Source organism: Musca domestica, unplaced genomic scaffold (assembly GCF_030504385.1).
Source record: "Musca domestica strain aabys unplaced genomic scaffold, Musca_domestica.polishedcontigs.V.1.1 45, whole genome shotgun sequence".
Taxonomy (NCBI): Eukaryota; Metazoa; Arthropoda; class Insecta; order Diptera; family Muscidae; genus Musca; species Musca domestica.
The window spans coordinates 7656008-7681136 of NW_026712335.1; the positions used below are offsets into that span (position 1 = coordinate 7656008).

Here is a 25129-nt window from a genome sequence, read left to right on the forward strand (position 1 = left end):
TCTGCTCACCACATTTTCTTATCTTATTTCATGTGGACTGTATTAAGAAGATCCCAGTTTAACAAATCCCTCTCATCTACACTAGGTAGCCCCGCTATTCTCTTTTATTATAAAAACATGTTCACTTATCCGTGAACATTCTTGGCAGGGGCAAAAATACATATAAAATATAAAAATTACAAATATGAACAATAAAATAGATCTAATAGAAGTGACATTTTGAGAGAAAAGAAGTTAAGTTATAGCACCCAAGTAACTCCTCCATCTTTCCAGCCTGGCTCTCTTGAACATCCCTCCTCCTTTATCTGCCGGCTTCAATTTCCAGGCTGAATCCATTTTATGTGTTGTTTTCTTTCTGTGACCAAAGTTCTCATCCTTCTCTGGCAGCGCCATCTTACCGACTTTGGACAGTTTATCGTTCCAGTGTTCATAATTTTCTGTCACTCCGGCTTGTATTTTATTCGCTGCACCACTTCCACTAGACATCTTCATCACAACTTGACCGTCTTCCAGCATCTTATTATTCCAGCGACGCAGATTGTTTTTCTTCTTAGTTTTCATCTCGCTGTCAAATAGCTTATCTTCGACGTCTTCCAATCTCCCTGTGTCCAGTTTTCCAGGGAGCTGTTCATCTACCTTTTCCAAAGTTGATTCTCTTTCGGCAATTGGGTCTTCCATATAAACCTCTTCAACCATAATTTCTTCGTTGGTATTGACCACTAATTTTGCAGCCAATTCATCAGCCTCGATTTTGGATGCTTTCTGCGATATGAGCAACTCTTCCTTAAGTTGCAATATTTCAGCCTCCAGCAGAAATATCCTTCTTTCTTTTTCTTCACCAGCTTCTAGATTTGCAGCCAACCCGTCACGTTCGGTTACAGCTGCAAGTCGTCCTCTTTTTGCACAAGACAACTCATCACTAAGTTGTCTTATTACCGCCTTCAACGCCTTGCCCTCGCGTTCTGCCTCCTGTTTAGCCGCTCGTAATTTGTCCTTGGTATTCTCGGTAACACACACAGCATTTTCGACTTCCTCCTTCAATTTGGAGACAAGTTTGAGGGCATCTTCTTTTTCATCTTTCTGTGAAATCAAGGCAAACTCCATTTCCTTAATATCACATTCCATTTTTCTCATTGCGGCTACCGCTGCTTCGCGCCCCTCTCGCTCGACGTCCAATTTGGATGTTATGCAGGCCACTTGTTTCTTCAAGCCAAGGACTTTCTCTTTGGCCTCCACATTAAGAGCCTGCGTGACTTTAAAGATGATCTTAACATCTTCCAAATACAGCTTCGCTGTCCCATTCGGCTGACTTGCTCTGATAGCAGCGGCTAGTTTCGACTTCTTTAGAAGCATCTCTAAAAACCGCCTTTGAACGTCTGGATACAATATTATGTCTCTTGCCGCGTCCATAATTTTTTCTTTGGCGAAGTCAAATACGCCTTCTATGGCTTCTTCCGTCTTTAAGGTACTCATTATTTCCATAATTGTACCCATCATTTCGAGAAGAGTGGCAGCCTCTTCCTTTATTTTCATCATTGCCGGCCGTTTCACCGATTCGTCCTCCTGGGCATATGCATCACCCCTTCTTTCTGAAGATTTCAAATATGAAGCCCCCTCGGTGTGCACCGCCACCACAGTCTTCTGTGCTGAAGTCTCCTTCTGACTCAGCATCCTTTTATTTGGCTTATAAATTTCTTCTGTATGGGAACAATTCCAGCTGTAGTTTTAGCTCGGTAATTTTCCACTCTTGAAGACCAATTTTAGCCTGATAGAATTTCCTCGATGTTAAGGCAAATTCTTCAACATTTATTCTACCGATCCGGCTCGGTGGACCAATGTAAATTGGGATCAATTAAAAGACCAAACGTCTTTTCCGTTTGAGCGTTTGTAAGACACTGAATTTATTTATTAAAAACATTTCTTAAGAACTAGTTGTGATAATATGACTTAACCTAAATTATAATTAAGTGTAAATAAGAGAGAGAGAGAGAGAGAGAGAGAGAGATAGATACCAACCGTACACATGCATATGCACCATGCCACCATTAATCTTAGGGGGAGGTCATACACACGCATAGCTATCTCACATGTGACAAGCAAACATGTTGCACTTGCTTATCAGTCTGAGTAAAGATTACATCCCATAATCTAACTCCACCATAACACATGCAGCAATTGAAAATTCTGTATTATTTATTTCTAACTCGAAGGTCTGCTCACCACATTTTCTTATCTTATTTCATGTGGACTGTATTAAGAAGATCCCAGTTTAACAAATCCCTCTCATCTACACTAGGTAGCCCCGCTATTCTCTTTTATTATAAAAACATGTTCACTTATCCGTGAACAATTATTCAAACTATTAACTCTCTGTAGAATGGGTCCCTAAGGAATGGGCCAATATTATCCATTTCGTATCGGACCTAAATAATACGACACACATATTGCGACGTGCCAGTTATGGACTATACAAGGTGAGATAAAAAACTGCAACAAAGTCAAACGCCATAATTTTTACATTTTTTTTAAATTTTATTTAATGAAAGCAAAATATGTCGGAAATAGCATCGGATTTCAGAATAGGCTTAGATTTGTTCGAATCGGTCTCCTTTGACACGAATTATGGCCTTCGAATTGCCAATGAAACCGTCACACGCTGCCCGAATGTTACTTTGCGGTATTTTCGCCCATTCCCGGTGAAGCGCTTGCTTGAGGTGATCGACACTTTGGTATTTTTTAGTGCCAACCTTGCTTTCCAAAATACTCCAGACACAATAGTCAAACGGATTGGTATCCGGAGATTTTGATGCTTATTGTGCGCTGGAAATGAAGCCAGGAACCTTATTTTGTAACCATTTTTGGGTGGCGCGAGCTGAGTACGATGGTGCTGAGTCCTGTTGGAAAGTCCAAGGTCTGTGGCCAAAATGTTTGCGTGCCCAAGGCTTTAATACACCCTCCAGAATATGTTCGCGATAATATTCGGCGTTCATTCTGATGCCACGGTCGATTAATACGAGCAGAGAACGACCATCGGCTGTTATGGCGGCCCACAGCATCACCATGGCCGGCGAGCTTGAGTTCTGGTGGCCAACCGAAAGTACACATTTTTAGCTGACCTCTTTGGCAAGTAAACATGATCATTTTGTTTGTTTACAAACTGCTGAAAACTGTTTACAAACTGGAGAAAACCAAATTTGGCAGTTCACCACTTTCGGCCAAGCGAAGCAACTCTTTAGCTGTTTTGAGTTTATTTTCTTCTTGTTGCGGTGTAAGTTCTTGCACTTTTTGGAATTTCAATGGCTTTACCCCGAGCTTATTTTTCAATATTTGCCAAATGGAATATTGCGATATGTTCAGCTCACGAGCCATTTTTTGGCCACTGCCACACGGATTTCGAACAATTGCTTCTTTACTTTTCGAACCATTTCTGCTGATGTTGCTGTTTTCTTCCGTCCACTTCCTTGACGTCGGGCTACGCTACCAGTATCACGGTAACGAGCGATGGTACGAGACACAAAAGATTTATTCACATTTAAATGCTGGAGTGCTCTAACGATAGCCACTTTTGGTTTTCCAGCCAAATATAAAGAAATCACGCTATCGCGCTTGAATTCCATCACGAATAACTTTTTCTCTGGAAAATTCTCACCAAAATGCTTTTGTACGCTTGTTAACAATATAATGACCTGTCATTGGAATAATTTTAACAGCTGTCGGACGAGTGGCTTAGAATTGAGAGTGGTCTGAAATTGGTTGCAGTTTTTTAAACTCATCCTGTATATGGTATTGAAAATGGGTTATATTGGCCTGTGGTATTTTGTACGGCATTTCGAAAGTTTTTGCCACAATTTCCAACCACATTAACGAAACTTGACAATTGGGGCTCTCGATAGGACTGCAAAAAATGTTTGATTCAGGTAACTCACGATTTCGGGATCTTGAAGGTTTCAATTCCAACCAAATTAGGTGAAACTTTACAATTGGGATTCTCGGTAGGTCTGTTCTCCCCTTGCAAAAAATGTTCAATTCAGGTCCCGTTATTTGTATAGCCTTCAATAAGGGTACCTCCCTATATTCGGTATTTTGATGACGATATAATTCCCCGGAATTGTTCCAAATTTCCTATTTACAGTTCCTAATGGGTACTGCAGCCTGTGATAGAAAATTTACTATGCAGGTTCAGGTCTTCGTACAGCACCCACATATCGGTACCCCCCCCCGATATTGTATTGGCCTATGACAAAAGTTGTTATGCAGGTCCACTCTTCGTATAGGCCATGATACAATAAAAAGGTAAGGTAGAGCTAACAGCTGATTACAATTTTTTTCTAAGTGTGCCCGACTTCTGCCAATTTTGTGTATGTATTTATTGTTTTGAAAAATGAAAAAAAAAAAAAAATATTTCCACAACTAATGATTGGAAGACACATGAATTGCGGCTCGCGCATTAACGCTATTAACCAATATAGCCATGAAATTAAATGAATGAACAGTTAGGATCATATTTTTGAGAGAAAAATCCAGACATTTCATTAATTTTTCGCGCTTTTTAACTCATTTTAAAAAATGAGGAAAAATATGAAAAAAATGAAAACAATAATTTTGAATGAGTCTGACAGGAAGCGGGCATAGCCTCATGGCTGTATTTTTGTAGTTTTACGAAGCTGTTCAACCTCCTTATTGTACCATGGTATAGGCCCCAATATTTATTTATTTATTTTCTGTGAAAATTTGAAAATTCCTTCCAAATGGTGGAGAGTATTCAAAGTTCGAATACCGACAGTGATTACAACCTTCCATATTCACCATAAACCATTACAAGTGCTTTTACATCTATCTCTTTCATATTTAATACATTAGCTGGCTATTTATCTTTATTTTTCAATGTCCAGTTATGAAATAAATTGTCTAGAAACATTATTTTTCTTGCGCAAATATTTATTGGACATTAGCATTTAAATGAAATTTACATCTGGAAGAGGGGGAATTTAATAGCTTTGAATAATGCCGAACACAATTTGAGATTTATGGCAGATGACAGAGAGAAAAAACAATATTTAACATTGCTAACATTGGCAATCGAGCGATTATGAGCTGGTCGGTCAATCGATTTTTAACTTTCCCACACTCGATGACAGGGCATTAACATCCCATAACGACAGCGACATGAAATAAAATAAACATTAAAATTAATTAATAGTGTAAATACAATTTTTTGAAAATAAATTGGCAAACACATTTGCACAGCAATTTAGGTTACAGGCCAACCAAAAATACTCAAAGGTGACAGTAAGTGTATCCCGAAGGCGTGTTGGGGCCAAGATCAATTATTCGGTTAAAGCGTAAAACACACGCACGTTTTTTATTCTCATTTAAATGGTATTTCAATTAAATTTATTGCCATCACCAATTTTTGCACAGTCATTCATTATGTCAACAAAACAATTGGGCGCCACATTGAAATGCGAAGCCATTTGTTATTAACTTAAAAGTACAGTAATTTACTGTGAGTGCTTTCATATTTGTATAAGTTATTTGTTAGAGGCAAAGTGAAACTCTCTTGAGGAAACTCGTTCTAGTTAAACATATTCTAGTTTTGAATATAGAGGATGCTATTTTTTCCTTTCATTTGCAATATTTCAAAATATGCAAAGGGCTTTTCAATAAAAGGTGATATTTAAGGATTCAAAGAAAAATTATATTTTTTGAGATAGATAATTGGATTTTTAATTCATAATTATAACCTACAACACTATGTGTTGGGGGTATTATAAGTTTGATTGGGCCAAAAATTATGTAACACCTCGAAATATTGATTTCCCACATAGGAAAGTATATATGGATCTTCCTATCTCGCCGAGCTGAGTCGATCTAGCTATGTATGTCCGTCCCTCCGTCTTTCCGTCTGTCCATGTTAATTTGTAATCACTCTACAGGTCCCAATTATGGCCCGATCTTCACGAAACTTAAAATGTAGGTGGGGTTAAGGTCAGAATAGAACCCTATTTCTTTTGGAGAGGATTGTATAATATTTAGGGGTTGAAATGGACCAAAAACTGAAAAATTTTCTGATTTTGCAGTTGCTCTACAGGTCACAATTATAGACCAATCGACGCGGAATTTCGCATGTAGCTAGAGTTTATGGCGGGGAAGAAGTCTACCAATTTGGGTGGTCATCGGATAATATTTAGCGGGTAAAATAGACCATATCTTTTGTGTTGAAAAAATTCAAAATTTTTCATTAAACCGAGAATATTTTAAATCCCGGCGAAATCACAAAGCCATGGCAAGGTTACTTCTGATCTTTACATTGATGTTAAGATCCAACAAATCGGATATATAGCAAAATATGTGCGATATATATGTCTATCAAAGAAGATATGCTTGAAAGATCTCATATATTTCGAGAACGGCTGAACTGATTTCGACAGTTCTCATTAATTCAGAATGGCCTCTTGGCAGGAAAGAAAAAACGTCAAAAAATCGCATAAAAATATCTCTCTAAAGATGAAAATATTGATTTTGTAACTTTTTCTCATATTTTTTTTTAATTTTGTCATATTTTTGGCATATTTTCATTTTGAATTAAACATTTGGGAATATTTCTACAGCTAACAAAACTAAGTAGTCAGGATATCAGAATATCATATACAGATCGCATTTATGACCCGATCCTTACGAAATTTTGCATGGAGATAATATGAGGATCAGAATAGAAGCCTACTCTTTTTGGAGATGATCGCCATATATTTAGGGGTTGAAATGGACCAAAAAAACTGCAAAATTGTCAGCAGGTCGTAATTATTGCCCGATCCTCACGCACATTTGAATGGGGGTTACGGGCATTGCAAAAAGCCAAGCAGTTTTGGATGGCCATCCAAAAACATTCAATGTGCGACATAGTTTGCCAACTTTTGTAGACAAAATACGAAAATGTCTATCCAGTGACTTTTTGGAGAATTCACAAATACAGGAAAGACGCACTTCTGACTATTTCGTAACGCTGATTTCGTTGAAGAATATAGTCAAATGTCTGTATCTCATATAGATGCGTTTCACTCAAATACCAATAATAAATGTTAATCTTTTGCCACTTCTGAGAGATTATAGGTCTTTGGGAAATATTGGTTCCAGATCTAGGAAGACCATTGACGTGCAACATCTTCCAATAAATTGGAAATGAGCAAATTAGTTAAAGTTGCTATTATTCGAAAATTAGAGAACGAAACCTGATGGTTTTCTTTTATCATTTGTCACAATATCTTGTGGAATTCTTTCGAGTATCTCGCCTATATAAACTGTATCGTTTATTATAGTGTTGTAGGGTATTTAACGGTCGGCCTCGGTCGACTGTAGCCTTTGCTTACTTGTTTTATTTAAATATTTGGTTTGAATATTGAAAAAACGGGATAATAAGTTAAAAAGTATCAGTCGGTTTTGCTGACAGATGCATCCCCTCTGCCAATATTCAATTATTTTAATATATTTTGACTTCTCCTATGATTATTTAAATCGTTTACCAGCTATGGAGTAGATATTGCGACGTGCCAGGTTTGGACTATATCGAGAGGTTTCTTCGCTTTATATGAGATATGTGACAATTTTTAGAAAATGCTAAAATGTGCACCAGGTACCTGATATAGTCGTCTGACATATTCCATTTCCGCGCTTCAAGAAAATCGAACATTTGTATACAATTTTGTGAAAAATTATAAATTCCATATTCATCTCAGGTTTCTTATTGAGAAAAATATTTAGATGTAGCACGTTGTAAAGAATCTCTGACTTGTTTCCCAAGTTATGGCAGTTAAAAGAATTGGAAATTGTGACCCTTTATGGGTGAGGTACCAGAAGGCGTTCGCAGATATGCAAAGTGAGATGCAAAAATGCAACCATTTACAGACCGCTGTCATTTCTAAGCCACCCGTCCGACAGCTGTTAAAAGTATTCCAGTGACAGCTCATTTTATTGTTTACAAGCGTACAAAAGCATTTTGGTGAGAATTTTCCAGAAAAAAGTTATTCGTGATGGAATTCAAGCGTGATTGTGTGATACCATTATATCATTATATTTGGCTGGAAAACCACAAGTGGCTATCGTTAGAGCACTCCAGCATTTAAGTGTGAATAAATCTTTTGTGTCTCGTACAATCGCTCGTTACCGTGATACTGCTGGCGTAGCCTGACATCAAGGAAGTGGACGAAGGAAAACAGCAACATCAGCAGAAATGATTCGAAAAATAAAGAAGCGACTTGATCGAAACCCGCGTCTCAGTGGCCGAAAATGGCTCGTGAGCTGAACATATCGCAATATTCCATTCGGCAAATATTAAAAAATGAGCTAGGGGTAAAGCCATTGAAATTCAGATGAAATGCAACAGAAAGAAAATACACTCAAAAAAAGAAATAAAGAGTTGCTTTGCTTCGCCGAAGGTGGTGAACTGCCGAATTTGCCGATTCGTTGTCCAGCAGTTTGTTAACAAACAAAATGATCGTGTTTACTTGCCAAAGAGGTCAGCTGAAAATGTGCACCTTCAGTTGGCCACCAGAACTCAAGCACCGGCCATGATGATGGTGTGGGCCGCCATAACAGCCGTTGATCGCTCTCCGCTCGTATTAATCGACCGCGGCATCAGAATAAATGCCGAATATTTTCGCGAACATATTCTGGATGGTGTATTAAAGCCTTGGGCACACAAACAATTTGGCCGTAGATCTTGGAAATTCCAACTGGACTCAGCACCATCGCACTCAGAATGGTTACAAAATGAGGTTCCTCGCTTCATTTCCAGCGCACAATGGCCACTAAAATCTCCGGATATCAATCCGTTTGTCTATTGTGTCTGGTGTAGTTTGGAAAGCAAGGTTGGCACTAAAAAATACCAAAGTGTCGATCATCTCAAGCAAGCGCTTCGCCGGGAGTGGGCCTAAATACCGCAGAGCAACATTCGGGCAGCGTGTGACGGTTTCATTGACCGTTTGAAGACCATAATTCGTGCCAAAGGTGGCAAATTCGAACAAATCTAAAATTATTCTAAAATTTGATGCTATTTCCGACGTTTTTTTGTTTTCATTCAATAAAATTTAAAAAAAAATGTAAAAATTATGGGTCAGCAGAAATAATGGGATGTGTGAAATATCAAGAGAACCGGATATCTTTTCCGGATTTTACCCTTTGTGGTGGAAGTACCAGAAGGAATGGTCCGATCTCTACCATCTATATAACAGATCTTGTGTTGATAGAAGTACTCAGATGTGCCAAGTCTGAATATAACCGGATGTTAATTTCGCGTTTTATGAGTTTGTGGGGGAAGTACCAGAAGGAGTGGACCGATATATTCCAACTTCACACCAGACCTTGTGTTTTTTTTTTTTTTAAATATTGTGCTTTGTATAATTTGAAGACAAAATGTTCACCCTTTGTGGAGAAGGTATTTGATGGAGTGGATCGATATTGTCCATTTTCGCAACTGACCTAACACTGATGGTAGTATTAGGATCTGCCAATTTGGAGCAAAATCGAATTTTCCTTTCACTTTCTATGCTATAAAATATATTTTTGAAAATCTCTACCTTTTGTGAGGGAGGTATCAGAAGTAGCAGTTCGATATTGCCCAATCCGCTCTAAGTTTGATAATAATATTACGATGTACCAAGTTTGGACCAAATCGGATACTCCCTTCGAGAGTTATTGAAGGACGGACATCGCTAGATCGACTCCAAATGTCCTGAAACGGATTTGGTCCAAACCGTTAATCCCCTCTCCGGCCATATGGCTGAGAGAAAAATCCTCATAAAAACACACCCTTTACTGTCTCTAGTTCTAGTTATAAATATTTATGTAAATATTGAATGTGCTAAGTTTGAAGACAATCAAGCTCTTCTCTCATATCGATAAGGGTCTGAGCTTAGACCAAATCGGATACTTCCTTCGAGAGTTATTATACACCCCTAGGTCGACTTCATATTTCCTGAAACTGATTTGTTTCAAAGAAACCTGAGGTCTAGAACCGTTATTTTGATGAGGTACGTTTTTGTCGTATCAAATGATATCTACCCTCTGTAGCCACATGGCGGAGTATATAAAAATTGTGATATGCAAAGTTGGAACCTTGCTTCTTCCTACAGTTATTGAATATGTTGACACGAATTTTGACCAAATAGACATGGAATCTAAAACCTATATTTCGATTAAGCACATTTTTGGGCACACTCTACTCTCCGATTATGCACTTCTATACATTGATATGTCAGTCAGTCACTCACCCATTTCCTCATCTCCCCTTACTTGTTTTTTGAATACTAAAAATTCTCCTTCCCAAAGATTATCAAGTCAGTTAATAATATTCGATCACGTAATGAAGATGACAAACTCTAGTCAGAACATTCACATATTCAAGAGTAGAGGTAGCAAACAGATGTGTTGGCGTTCGTATTCCTTTAAATTTATAACTAACTAAGTAAGTAATGGAGTAGAAGTAGTGGTAGGGAACATATTTAACACTTAATAAGTCAACAAATAAATATTTACACATCGAAGAAAGAAAGGCTACTGCGATGCACTGCCAAGGCAAAGGATGAGAACGAGGAAGATGATGACGTTGTTGATGAAAACGCTCTACCCATCACCAATCATTTCAACATCACATCACACTCATACACACATACGCTGGTATAAACGGAAATGGGTATTGCATACTCTTAAGTCGCACGCCTGCATCCATGGTAGGCAGTTGAGGTTTGGTAGCAAACGGTATGATGGAGTATGATTAAATGTTTGATGTTTAAATATGCATTTAAGACTACATAGTCTTGGGATGACCACAAAATGTGGTTTTTGTTTACCTTCTGTTCGGTGCGAGAGCAGCATAAGGTAGCATTATATGCTCCCACTTCAGGCTATTTCTCTAGCATACAGTATTCGTAAGGTGCATGCTTTTCCATAGGAGCAGTGACAAATGCCGAAGAGATTTGAAAACAAGTATGCCAAATTGTTCTGTGCCTTTTAAACAAGGTAGCGTAATGTGGCATGATAGGTATTATTGAATTATTATACCCTACTGAGGGTATATATCATTTGATACGGCCAAAAACATGCCTCATCGAAATAACGGTTTTAGACCCTAGGTCTCTTTAGACTAAATCCATTTCAGGACATTTCGAGTCGATCTAGTGATGTTCGTCTGTCTGTCTGACTCTATGGTTTGCACGATAACTCCCGAAGTATCCGATTTGATGCAAACTTTGGTACATCGTAATATTATTGTCAACCTTAAATCGAGTTCCGATTTGGGCAATATCGGTCCACTCCTTCTCGTACCTCCCCCCACAAAATATTAAAATTTTCAAAGAAAATAATTTACTGCACAGAAAGAGAAAGAATAATCCGATTTTACTCCAACTTTGCAAATCGCAATATTTGCATCACTGCTAGCTCAGGTATCTCCTCCACAAAGGGTCAAAATTTTGAATACCCACGAAAAATTTTGAATACCCACGCGAAATTAGTATCCGATTCTATTCAGACGTGGCTCATCTCAATATTTCTATTAACACAAGATCTGTTATAAAGATGGTAGAGATCGGACCATTCCTTCTGGTACCTCACCCACAAAGGATCAAAATTTTGAATAACCATGTAGCTCGCAAATCGTGAAATACGCATTAGATTCCTTTTATACTCGGCACATTTCAATATATCTATCAACATAAGATCTGTTATAAAGAAAGTAGAGATCGGACCATTCTTTTTGGTGCCTAACTAAAACAACTAAAACGACCATAAAATGCGAAATAAGCATCAGGTTATCTTCATATTTCACAAACCCCATTATTTCAACAACAAAAAATCTGCTGTGAAGATGGGATATATCAGTCTACTCCTTCTGGTACCCCCACGAAGGGTCAAAATTTTGAGTCCGTGAAGCTCATAACACGGGAAATTAATACCCCATTCCATTCAGACTTGGTACATCTCAATATTTCCATCTACAGGGTTAAATAAAAAACTGCAACAAAATCAAATGCCATAATTCTACCATTTTTTTTTTTTTAATTTTATTGAATGAGAGGAAAAAAATCGGAAATAGCATCAAATGTTAGTATAAGTTTAGATTTATTTGAATTGGTCACCTTTGGCACGAATTATGGCCTAAAACGGCCAATGAAACCCACACGCTGCCGAATGTTGCTCTTTGGTATTTTCGGCCATTCCCGGCGAAGCGCTTGCTTGAGGTGATCGACACTTTGGTATTTTTTAGTGCCAACCTTGCTTTCCAAAAAACTCCAGACACAATAGTCCAACGGATTGATATCCGGAGATTTTGGTGGCCATTGGCCCTGAAAATGAAGCGAGAAACCTAATTTGTAAACATTCTTGGGTGGCGCGTGCTGAATCCTGTTGGAATGTCCACGGTCTGCGGCCAAAATGCTTGCGTGCCCAAGGCTTTAATACAGCCTCCAGTATATTTTCGCGATAATATTCGGCATTTATTCTTATGCCACGGTCGATTAATACGAGCGGAGAGCGACCATCGGCGGGTATGACGGCCCATACCATTATCATGACTGGCGCTTGAGTTCTGGTGGCCAACCGAAGGTGCAAATTTTCAGCTGACCTCTTTGGCAAGTAAACACCATAATTTTGTTTGTTTACAAACTGCTAGACAACGAATGTTTTCTCATCGGAGAAAACCAAATTCGGCAGTTCACCACTTTCGGCCAAGCGAAGCAACTCTTTAGCTCTTTGGAGTCTATTTTCTTTCTGTTGCGGTGTAAGTTCTTGCACTTTTTAAAAATTCAATGGATTTACCCCGAGCTCATTTTTCAATATTTATCGAATGGAATATTGTGATATGTTCAGCTCATTTTTCGGCCTTGCCACTGCGACGCGGGTTTCGGTCAAGTCGCTTCTTTACTTTTCGAACCACTTCTGCTGATGTTGCTGTTTTATTTCGTCCACTTCCTTGACGCTACCAGTATCACGGTAACGAGCGATGATACGAGACACAAAAGATTTATTCTTATTTAAATGCTGGAGTGCTCTAACTATAGCCATTGTGGTTTTCCAGCCAAAAATAAATAAATCACACTATCACGCTTGAATTCCATCACGAATAACTTTTTTTCTGGAAAATTCTCACCAAAATGCTTTTGTACGCTTGTAAACTATGTAATGAGCTGTCACTGGAATAATTTTAACAGCTGTCGGACGAGTGGCTTAGAAATAACAGCAGCCTGAAGTTGGTTGCAGTTTTTTCCATCTCACCCTGTGTATCATATTTATTTGAGTCCGGTACGAAATGGGCAACATTGACCCATTCCTTCGGAACCTACTCCGTAGAGAGCCAACAATTTGAATAATCATAAAAGAAGTCAAAATATATTTAAATAATCGAACATTGGCTGAAGGTATACATCTGTCGGCAAAATCGGATGATACGTTTTAACTCGTTTTATAAAAAAAAATCAATGATTTGCAAGCGTTGTTCGTTTGTTCATGGTTAAATTATAGACCAATCTAAGATATTTGACAGTGAAACTAAACACCGAACTTGCGTGAATTGTGTTGTCAAAGAGATAATAGCAAAAAAATCATCCTTTAAAACTTGCCGACTAAATTAAGAGAAAAAATTGTCTTTTAAATATATGGATCTGTTAAGTAAATTATTTTATCTTACCACATTTTTAATCACTTTAAAAATCGCAAAGGATATTACATCTCTTATCAACTTCAACTAATGGCCACTCTTGGCAATCACATCAATAATTCTAAACAAATACTTGAATAACAATCGCTTCTTGTTTGTGGATGCTCCAAGGAGCTGAAGGAAGACCATTTGTTTCTCTCTCTCTTTTTTTTTTTTTTTTGGTTTTTTATACCCTACAACACTTTGTGTTGGGGGTATTATAAGTTTGATTGGGCCAAAAATTATGTAACACCTCGAAATATTGATTTCCCACATAGGAAAGTATATATGGATCTTCCTAGCTCGCCGAGCTGAGTCGATCTAGCTATGTATGTCCGTCCGTCCGTCTGTCCATGTTAATTTGTAATCACTCTACAGGTCGCAATTATGGCCCAATCACGAAATTGAAAATGGAGGTGGGGTTAGGGCCAGAATAGAACCCTATTGTTTTTGGAGATGATCGCATAATATTTAGGGGTTGAAATGGACCAAAAACTAAAAAAAATCCTGATTTTTCAGTTGCTCTACAGGTCGCAATTATGGACCAATCGACGCGGAAGTTAACATGGAGCTAGAGCTTTGGGCTGGGCAGAAGCCTTCCAATTTTGATGTTCATCGGGTAATGTTTAATGGGTGAAATAGACCATAACATTTGTGTTAAATAAAAGTAAAATTTTCGATTAAACCGCGAATATTTTTAATCCCGACGAAATCACAAATAGACGAACGGGTCAATTCTGACCATTACGTCGATGCCGATAGTAAATATATCGGATATATATAGCGAAATATATACAATGTGTATATACAAAGGAAGGGGATGTTAGCTCGAATGTTTATATCTCAAGAATGGCTGGACCGATTTTGAAAAATTTTGTGAATTCAGAATGCCATCTTGGCATAAAAGTATAAAATCTAAAAAAATGCAAAACAAGACGCCTATGATGATGTTAATATCGATTTTGTAGTATTTTGTGACATTTTTTTTATTTTTTCATATTTTTTTATCGCATGCGATTTTTTCAATTTGACTTATAATATTGAGGTGTACATTTTGTAATATTTTTTTACCTTACAATACAGGTTGGGGTTATATACAGATTGCAATTATTATCCGATTCTCACAATAATTTTCAGAAGGATAGGATAAGGCTCAGAAGGGATAGGCCTATTGGTTTTAAAGATGTCCGCAATATATCTGGGGGTTGAAATGGACCAACAACTAGAAATGTTCCTGATTTTGCAGCCGTTATAAAGGTCACAAATATAAACCAAAGAACACGAAGTCTCCCATGAAGTTAGAGTTTAGGACAGCGAATAGAATGGACCATTACTTTTGTGTGAAAAAATACCAGCATTACTTACAGGCGATATCCGAAATACACAAAAGCTGAACTTTCTGGCTTTTTTATGCTGATTTCGTTCACGAATATAGCCAAATATCGTGAAAAGCAAATCATATAGATGAGTCTTAATTTAGAGATACAGATAGGCCTCTTGCTTTTGGAGATGATCGCAAAATATTTAGGGGTTCAAATGAACCAAAAACAGAAAAAAATCCTGATCGCACAATTGAAGCCAATCGACAGGCCTGAGAAGAAAGTTAAGGACAGGGAAGGATTCTAGCATTTTGGATGGAAAATGGACCACAACAACTAACAGCATGACAGAGTGTTTATATATTGGGCAAATGTCCCTGGTCAGGTCAGTGCTCCGTGGTCGCAATTATAAAAGTGAAATCTTCCAAAATCGATCTGGATATAAGGGGACTTCTAACATATTGTAGTGTTGTAGGGTATCTCATGTTCGGCCCCGCACGACTATAGCCTTTGCTTACTTGTTTTTTTATACCCTACACCACAAGGTGGTCAGGGTATTATGTCTTTGTGCATTTGTTTGTAACAGGCAAAAGGAAATGAGATAGACCCATAGTTCCTTTTGATGATCTGCATAGAATCACATTCTGAGTCGATTTATGCATGTCCGTCCGTCCGTCTGTCCGTCCGTCCGTCTGTCCGTCCGTCCGTCTGTCCATGTATTTTTGTAAACAAAGTACAGGTCGCATTTATTGTCCGATCCAGATGAAATTTTGCACAGATCATTTGTTTGGCCCAAGGACGAACCCTATTGAAATTGGAGATAATCGCTCAAAATTTAGATATAGCTCCCATATATATCTTCGTCCGATTTGTCTTTTATTGTGCACCAAACGTGTAATATCAGCCCGAATTGTATGGAATTTTGCAAATACACCCAAATTAGGCCTGAAAATATGTATGCAAAATTTGATCGAAATCGGTTCAGATATAGCTATAGCTCCCATATATATTGTTCATCCGATTTGTTATTTTTGTCCACCGCTGCCGTAATATGCACTCTGCAACAACAATATTTGAGGTAATATATCAAATATAGCTCAAAAATACATTTGCTAAATTTTATCGAGATCGGTTCAGATTTGGATATAGCTCCCATATATAACCTCGTCCGATTTACCTTTTATTGTGCACCAAACGTCTAATATTTGTCCAAATGGAATGGAATTTGGCACTTACGACCGAATTGAGTCTAGAAGCTAGTATGTCAAATTTGGTGAAGATCGGTTCAGATATAGCTGTAGCTTCCATATATATTATTCATCCGATTTGTTATATTTGTTAACCACAACCGTAATATGCACTCCGTAACAACGATATTCAGGGAAATATATCAAATACAGTTCAGAAATATCTTTGCCAAATTTTATCGAGATCGGTTCAGATTTGGATATAGCTGCCATATATATCTTTATCCGATTTCAAATTAATTGTGCACCAAATGGGCAATACAATTCCGAATTTAAAATATACAAATGTTTCGGTATATTTAGTCCTTTGAACTTTAAATTATAATTATAACCATATCGTGTATGATTGAATTCTCCCATAAAAACTTTTAATTGTTATGCGAAGCTCTACTAAATTAGCAAAGTGGTGTAGGGTATCATAAAGTCGGCCCGCCCGACTTTTAGACTTTCTTTACTGGTTTTTTTTTTGTTTTTGAGAAAATTACACATCCAAATGAGTTAATGTACAAAGAGGCGGGACGGGGACCAGTAAGTGCTACTACACACAGCTACCGCAGATGCTGTTACTTATTTGCCTGACTACCGACTGATGTTTGGCGTTGATGATGACAATTATGAGATTTAAAAATGCAAATAATGCATTAAAATGTTTACCATTGTCACCCCGAAAGAGGTATCTTGGCAGACAGACTACGACCTGTCTGTCCGTCTGTCTGGCTGGCTGGTGGTCGCAACCTGTCAATCGGTGGCTTTTGATCATTACACCGACTTTGTGGTTTCTTTGCTTACGCCTCTATTAACTTTTAATCCGATGTGTCCACAAAACGGGGATAGGCCCTCTCCCTCTCACTTCTTTTGTTTTCCAATTGACCATTTTCAAAGGTGATTTTCATGGAATTGAATGTCTGCTGGTTTGTTTGTTTATTTGTTTGCAGTTGTTGTTGTTGCTGTTGCTGTATTACCAACTCCAATTATAACTCATCCATGAGTTATAATCACTTTGAATATGAACCGCTTTGTTGGCCGGCCAACAAAGACAATGCCGCCTTGATTGTTACCTTTCATTTTTCTTTTCCTTTTTTTTTGGGGGGAGAAATGGTGACCATCACACTTTGGCGGCATTAGTGGCCATCTAAAAAGTTTAAAAGTTCCGCAGGAAAGAAATGATCATGAGATTAATGTTTATTTGCTTCTGTCTTGACCAACTGCACCTTTAATCGTTCATTATTTAATTAATAATTCAATTTTTTCGATTATTTACTTTTAGATTGATTATTGATTATAACCAGGAGCTATGATAACTTCTTGATTGGCTTAATTTAGCTTACGATTAAAGATATATTGATGGGTCATTCCATGACATAACCTGAATGATGGTTTTACTTCAAAGAATCTAGGAAAAATGCATTTTTAAGCATGCAATAATTGTTTTTTTTTTTCACAAGGTGGGCCAAAAGTAAAATTCCGATGTTTTTTGGCTGCATTTGAAAAAAAAATTAAAAACTTGTAGATTATTTTTATTTTAGTTTTTATACCCTACAACACTATGTGTTGGGGGTATTATAAGTTTGATTGGGCCAAAAATTATGTAACACCTCGAAATATTGATTTCCCACATAGGAAAGTATATATGGATCTTCCTAGCTCGCCGAGCTGAGTCGATCTAGCTATGTATGTCCGTCCGTCCGTCTGTCCATGTTAATTTGTAATCACTCTACAGGTCGCAATTATGGTCCGATCTTCACAAAATTTAGAATGGAGGTGGGGCTAGGGTCAGAATAGAACCCTATTTCTTTTGGAGATGATCGCATTAAATTTAGGGGTTGAAATGGACCAAAAACTGAAAAAATGTCGGATTTTGCAGTAGCTATACAGGTTGCAATTATAGACCAATCGACGCGGAATTTCGCATGTAGCTAGAGTTTAGGGCAGGGAAGAAACCTTCGGGTGGTCATCGGATAATATTTAGCGGGTAAAATAGACCATATCTTTTGTGTTGAAAAAAATCAAAATTTTTCATCAATCCGCGAATATTTTAAATCCCGGAATAATCACAAAGCCATGACAAGGTTACTTCTGATCTTTACATTGATGTTAACATCCAACAAATCGGATATATAGCAAAATATGTGCGATATATATGTCTATCAAAGAAGATATGCTTGAAAGATCTCTTATATGTCGAGAACGGCTGAACTGATTTCGAGAGTTCTCATTAATTCAGAATGGCCTCTTGGCAGGGAAGAAAAAACATCTAAAAATATCTCTCTAAAGATAAAAATATTGATTTTCTAAAATTTTCTCATATTTTTTCAATTTTGTCATATTTTTGGCATATTTTCATTTTGAATTAAACATTTGGTAATATTTCTACAGCTAACAAAACTAAGTAGTTAGGATATCAGGATATCATATACAGATCGCATTTATGGCCCGATCCTTACGAAATTTTGCATGGGGATCAGATGAGGGTCAGAATAGAAGCCTACTCTTTTTGGAGATGATCGCCATATATTTAGGGGTTGAAATGGACCAAAAAACTGCAAAATTGTCAGCAGGTCGTAATTATCGCCCGACCTTCACGCACATTTTGTAGACTAAATACGAAAATGTCCATTCCAGTGACTTTTTGGAGAATTCACAAATACAGGAAAGACGCACTTCTGACTATTTCATTGACGCTGATTTCGTTGAAGAATATAGTCAAATGTCTGTATCTCATATAGATGCGTTTCAGTCAAAAACCAATAATAAATGTTAATCTTTTCCCACTTCTGAGAGATTATAGGTCTTTGGGAAATATTGATTCCAGATCTAGGAAGACCATTTACGTGCAACAACTACCAATAAATTGGAAATGAGCAAATTCGTTTAAGTTGTTATTATTCGAAAATTAGAGAACGAAACATGATGGTTTTTATTTATTATTTGTCACAATATCTTGTGGAATTCTTTTATTGTCATTCGAGCCCTTTTTATGGCGTTTTCCATCACTTTGGCCAAAACTTACGACGATAGGTTCTCCCATTCTTAACGGATATTGTCTTTAAGAGCTGAAAAAGTCTGAGGTTTGTTGACATATAACCCGCGACTTCAAAAAGCCCCACAAAAAGAAGTCTGGAGATTTGTCGTCCGGGAAATTCATACTTCAGCATATCAATTGTGGCATGTGCAGTGTGTGTCGTCCTGTTGGAACGTTGCGGCAAAAAGAAGTCGTTGGTCATTTCTTTGTAGAGCTCACAGTAACCGTTTGGCTCTCGACGTCTTCGAAGAAAAAAGGTCCGATGACTCCTCCAGCGAAAACAGCACGCCATACAGTGACTTTGAGCGGGTTTAATGGCTCTTCGTGGGTTATACGAGGATTTTCAGTCCCCTGCTTAGTTACGTACCCGCTACAATGGAAATGGGCCTAATCACTCATGATTATTTTTGACGAAAAATCATCTTCTTCTTGGTGGTAATTAAGGATGCCTTGAGCGTATGTTTGACCCGATTGGCGGTTAGCAGTTAACAGCTGATGCACCATCTGGACTCTAAACATATTCTGGAAACATATTCAAATCTTGTACCAAAATTAGCTGTAAAGACCGTCGACTGATACCCATTTGCGTGGCACGTCGTCTGGTCGATGTCGACGGCGCTTCCATGACATCCTCACCGCAGCAATATTCGCTGCAGAACGGATACTCCGGTTCTGCCACACCTGGCAGCATCTTTTGTTGTCTCAGTCTCTTCGAATGGTTCTAAAAGTAAAGAAGCGACTTGATCGAACCCCGAGTCGTGTTGGCCGAAAAATGGCTCGTGAGCTGAACATATTGCAATATTCCATTCGGCATGTATTGAAAAATGAGCGGGGGTAAAGCCCTTGAAATTCCAAAAAGTACAAAAACTTACAGAAGGAAAAGTGGTGAACTACCGAATTTGGTTTTCTCCGTTGAGAAAACATTCGTTGTCCAGCAGTTTGTAAACAAACAAAATGAACATGTTTACATGCTAAAGAGGTCAGCTGAAAATGTGCACCTTCGTTTGGCCACCAGAACTCAAGCGCCGGCCATGGTGATAGTGTGGGCCGCCATAACAGCCGATGGTCGCTCTACTCGTATTTATCGACCGTGACTTCAGAATAAATGCCGAATATTATCGCGAAAATATTCTGGTGGTTGTATTAAAGCCTTGGGTACGGAAACATTTTGGCTGCAGACCTTGGACATTCCAACTGGACTCAGCACCATCGCACTCAGCACGCGTCACCCAAGATGGTTACAAAATGAGGTTCCTTGCTTAATTTTCAGCGCACAATGGCCACCAAATTATTCGGATACCAATCTCTTGATTATTGTGTCTGGAGTATTTTGGAAAGCGAGGTTGGCACTAAAAAATACCAAAGTGTCCATCACCTCGAGCAAGCGCTTCGTCGGGAATGAGCCGAAATACCACAGAGCAACATTCGGGCAGCGTGTGACGATTTCATTGGCCGTTTGAAGGCCATAATTCGTGCCAAAGGTGACCAATTCGAACAAATCTAAACTTATTTTAAAGTTTGATGTTATTTCCGACATTTTTTGTTTTCATTCAAAAAAAATTTAAAAAAATATGTAAAAATGATGGCGTTTGACTATTTTGCAGTTTTTTATCTCACCCTGTACATATGATGCTTAAATAAAATTAAAAAATATTATTTAATTACCTCGGTATTTACCCCTCAGCGTCAAAGCTGGAAAAACTCCATAATTTTCTAATAAATCCAATTGCTCCAGTTTGTTTTCCGCATTATATTGAAAACATACAAATTTTTAACGGTACTTCTCTGGCATTCCCTTTCTATCCACATGCGTGGAAATTCACACAAAAATTTTAGAACAGAATCTGTTGGGATACCATATTTATTTTGTTATTTAAAAATACTCTAGATTTATGACGTTACGCCTGTTTTTTTTTAAGAAAACAACATTTGCGCTAATAAAACATATTACCAATCGCATAACTTATAATAATTAGTTTTAACATTCTGTTCATCCAGATTTAGGTTGGACTCATCACTCACACTGTCATTGGGTTCAGTGTCTGTTACAACATTTTTGCCCTCCTCTTCTAAAACCGGCTTTGCCTACAAATAAAGATTAGTGAATAATACACTGGCGCTGGATACATGCCTGTACATACCTCAATATTTGCCAGAATCAGAGCGAACAATACTAATAATAATATTGAAATAAATTTCATTTTTTTGCAAAAAGAAAATATTTATAAAAAAAATTAAATCCGCTGCAGAAATGTTCGTTCTCACCAAATGTTTATTTCAGACTGATGTTCCAAGATTTATTGAGTCATCAGAGTTTCATATTCAATTACTAGAGATATTTATACGTGTGTACGAGTATTTTAGGTTTGTATTCAAATGATGACGTGTTGCTTGAGATTTTTTATTCTTATTTATTTACACTGTGCAGCAAACCTGTTGCCACGGAGGGCAGGCGACTTTAAGTCTAATCATGGCGTTCACAACTCATCCGAGGTCTTTTGTGCATTTGGAGCAACTTCAGACCATCAAGAAAAATATACCATTAATTTCTGAAACCTGTTCCCCATAGAGGGTATACGCAATTCGTCTATGACTCCTACAATGTTCTAATAAATTTTATCAGTTTCAATTCTCTTTAAAATACTTATGTCGGTTAGACGGTTTCGCTCAGAAACAATATAATTTTAATCACTGCCAAGGCCAGGAAGAAAAATTTTGAATGGGTTTTCGAATTTCATATGAGAACATCAACTGTGCTGAAGCTAAGAACCGCATATAACAGGAAAACTTATTTAACTTTTTTGTTTAGTGTTGTCCAGTGTTATTTTCATTCATAATCAAACGCGTTCAATTGCAGTTTGCCTCAGTGACGAATTCAGTACTCATTTGAATACAAATATATGTGTGAGTCATAAGTAATGTACTCATAAAAAGAATTTAGGCATGGTCGACAGGTTGTCTGGAGTATTTTAATCATTTTTGAAGATAGCTCATTTTATTAATTTTCAATAGACTGGGGCGTTTTTTTTTTTTTAGGTAAATCAGTTCTTTTAGTTATTACAAAAACTGTTTATTCCCCATTCGGTCGCCATTTCAATAATTAAATTTTATAGAAGGACTTTGAATGACATACATCACTTTAGGTCAGCAAAATTAACGTCTAGAAATTTTTAATTTGAGAAGCTCCCCAATTGACCAAATTCATTGTTTACTTCATTTTTATACCCTACACCACAAGGTGGTCAGGGTATTATGTCTTTGTGCATTTGTTTGTAACAGGCAAAAGGAAACGAGATAGACCCATAGTTCCTTTGGATGATCTGCATAGAATCACTGAGTTGATTTATGCATGTCAGTCCGTCCGTCCGTCTGTCCATGTATTCTTGTGAACAAAATGCAGGTCGCATTTATTATCCGATTGAGATTAAATTTTCCAAACAACATTTGTTTGGACCAAGGACGAACCCTATTGAAATTGGAGATAATCGGTAAAAATTTAGATATAGCTCCCATATATATCTTCGTCCGATTTGCCTTTTATTGTGCACCAAACGTGTAATATCAGCCCGAATTGTATGAAATTTTGCACATACAACCAAATTAGGCCTGAAAATAAGTATGCCAAATTTTATCGAAATCGGTTCAGATATAGCTCCCCTATATATTGTTTACCGATTTGTTATTTTTGTCCTCCGCAGCCGTAATATGCACTCTGTAACAACAATATTTGGGGAAATATATCAAATGCAGCTCAGAAATATTTTTGCTAAATTTTATCGAGATCGGTTCAGATTTGGATATAGCTCCCATATATAACTTCGTCCGATTTACTTTTTATTGTGCACCAAACATCTAATATTTGCCCAAATGGGATGGAATATGGCACATACGACCGATCTGAGCCTAGAAGGTAGTATGCCACATTTGGTGAAGATCGGTTCAGATATAGCTATAGCTCCCATATATATTGTTCATCCGATTTGTTGTATTTGTTACCCACAGCCGTAATATGCACTCCGTAACAACGATATTCAGGGAAATGTATCAAATACAGCTCAGAAATATCTTTGCCAAATTTGATCGAGATCGGTTCAGATTTGGATATAGCTCCCATATATATCTTTATCTGATTTCAAATTAATTTTGCACAAAATGGGCAATACAAGACCGAATTTAAAAGAAACAAATGTTTCGGCATATTTAGTCCTTTGAATTTTAAATTATAATTATAATCATAGGGTGTATGATTAAATTCTCCCATAAAAACTTTTAATTGTTATGTGGAGCTCAACTAAATTAGCAAAGTGGTGTAGGGTATCATAAAATCGGCCCCGCCCGACTTTAGGACTTTCTTTACTGGTTTTATTATTTCCTTATTCGACAACAAACTTTGCTGAACCAAAATTTGGATAACACTTGAAATTTCTGAATTCGCCTAAAAGCTCCATCTATAAACTGGTGTTCTAAATCCCATGTGCGCCATCTATTGAATTGCGTATTAACTACCACAATTTTATTGGCAACATATATGACAAGTATTCTAACGTCAAAACAAGGGATGTATTCGATTTATCGATTCGATTTATTTTATCTCATCCTGTTTGTCTGTCCCATGGCAGAAGAATACAGGTAGATGCATCAACGCCAGGGAGCATTGATATGTCAACAAAATTTAAATGTTTTTTTTTTTTCAAATATAAGTAGATTTGTATATGTTTGTTATACTACGTCATTCGGAGGCTATTATAATTCACGTTTTTCAACAATTTTTACAAATTTAAATAATTTTTCATTCAACATTTTCAATTCCAAATTGGTTTGAGAATTCATTATCCCAGCAGCTGTGTCGACGCGTCTACCGATATTCTTCTACCATGGTCTGTCCTAAAAATATACAATAATTATGTTTATTTTAACAAAAATTGTTTTGTAAAATGTTGAAGTACTCGACCTTGTCATTTTTATACCCTCAGCCATATGGCTAGAGAGGGTATATATCATTTGTCTGCTGGCTGGTGCGCACATTAACTCTCGAAGGGAGTATCCGATTTGGTCTAAACTTGATATATCGTAATATTATTATCAAACTTACATCGAGTTCGGAGATGGGCAAATCGATCCATTCCTTCTGGTACCTCCCCCACAAAGGGTCAAATTTTTGAACGCGAAATTAACATCCGATTCCATTCAGATTTGACAAATCTCAATATTTCTAACAACACACAAAGATCGGGCCATTCTTTTTTGTGCCACCTCCACAAAGGTTCAAAATTTTGAATAACCAAAACGATTATTAAATCCAAAATTAGCATCCGATTCTCTTCATATTTCACACATCACAATATTTTTATTAACCCACAAAAAGTCACAATTTTGACTATCCATGAAGTTCATAAAACGCGAAATTAACATCTGTCGGCAAAACCGACCGATACTTTTTAACGTGTTCAAATAACATTTAATTTTATATCTGAAATATTTATGTATGACGCATGGCGTGTTTTACAAAGATGATATAGAACCATATCTTATATCTTTTCTTTATAATGTTATCTCCATGATACAATGAAGAGAAGGTAGGCCAACTTTGAAATAATTGCAAGTATAGAGGTCTACCTGTTTGGCTTGTAATGTCAGAATTAGTATCAAAACAATAACAAAATCAAACAACTTGTTGAATTTATTTTAAATAAATAAATGAAAACCGCGAAAACTGAATGAAAGGTCAACATTTCTTTTCAAAACCAGGTTCTATATATCTCTAAAGGATTATTTCGCTACAAAAACTCTAGATTTTGTCGATGCATACGATGAAATAAACATTTTGAAAACATCCGAATTTGAATGTTTTGTG

The 25129-nt window shown here is 37.1% G+C and overlaps 1 protein-coding gene and 1 long non-coding RNA gene across 2 annotated transcripts; both read right to left on the reverse strand.

Moving 5' to 3' along the window:
* Nucleotides 1–234: 234 nt before the first annotated feature.
* On the reverse strand, nt 235–1671 carry LOC131804481 (myosin-10-like). The gene has a single exon (XM_059127422.1). The coding sequence runs from the start codon at nt 1669–1671 to the stop codon at nt 235–237; it is 1437 nt and encodes a 478-aa protein (XP_058983405.1).
* A 19447-nt stretch (nt 1672–21118) lies between these two features.
* On the reverse strand, nt 21119–21563 carry LOC131804530 (uncharacterized). Its single transcript, XR_009343157.1, has 2 exons — nt 21417–21563; nt 21119–21360 (listed from the first exon to the last, which is right to left on the reverse strand). It is a non-coding gene; the product is annotated as an uncharacterized LOC131804530 (long non-coding RNA).
* Nucleotides 21564–25129: the final 3566 nt, after the last annotated feature.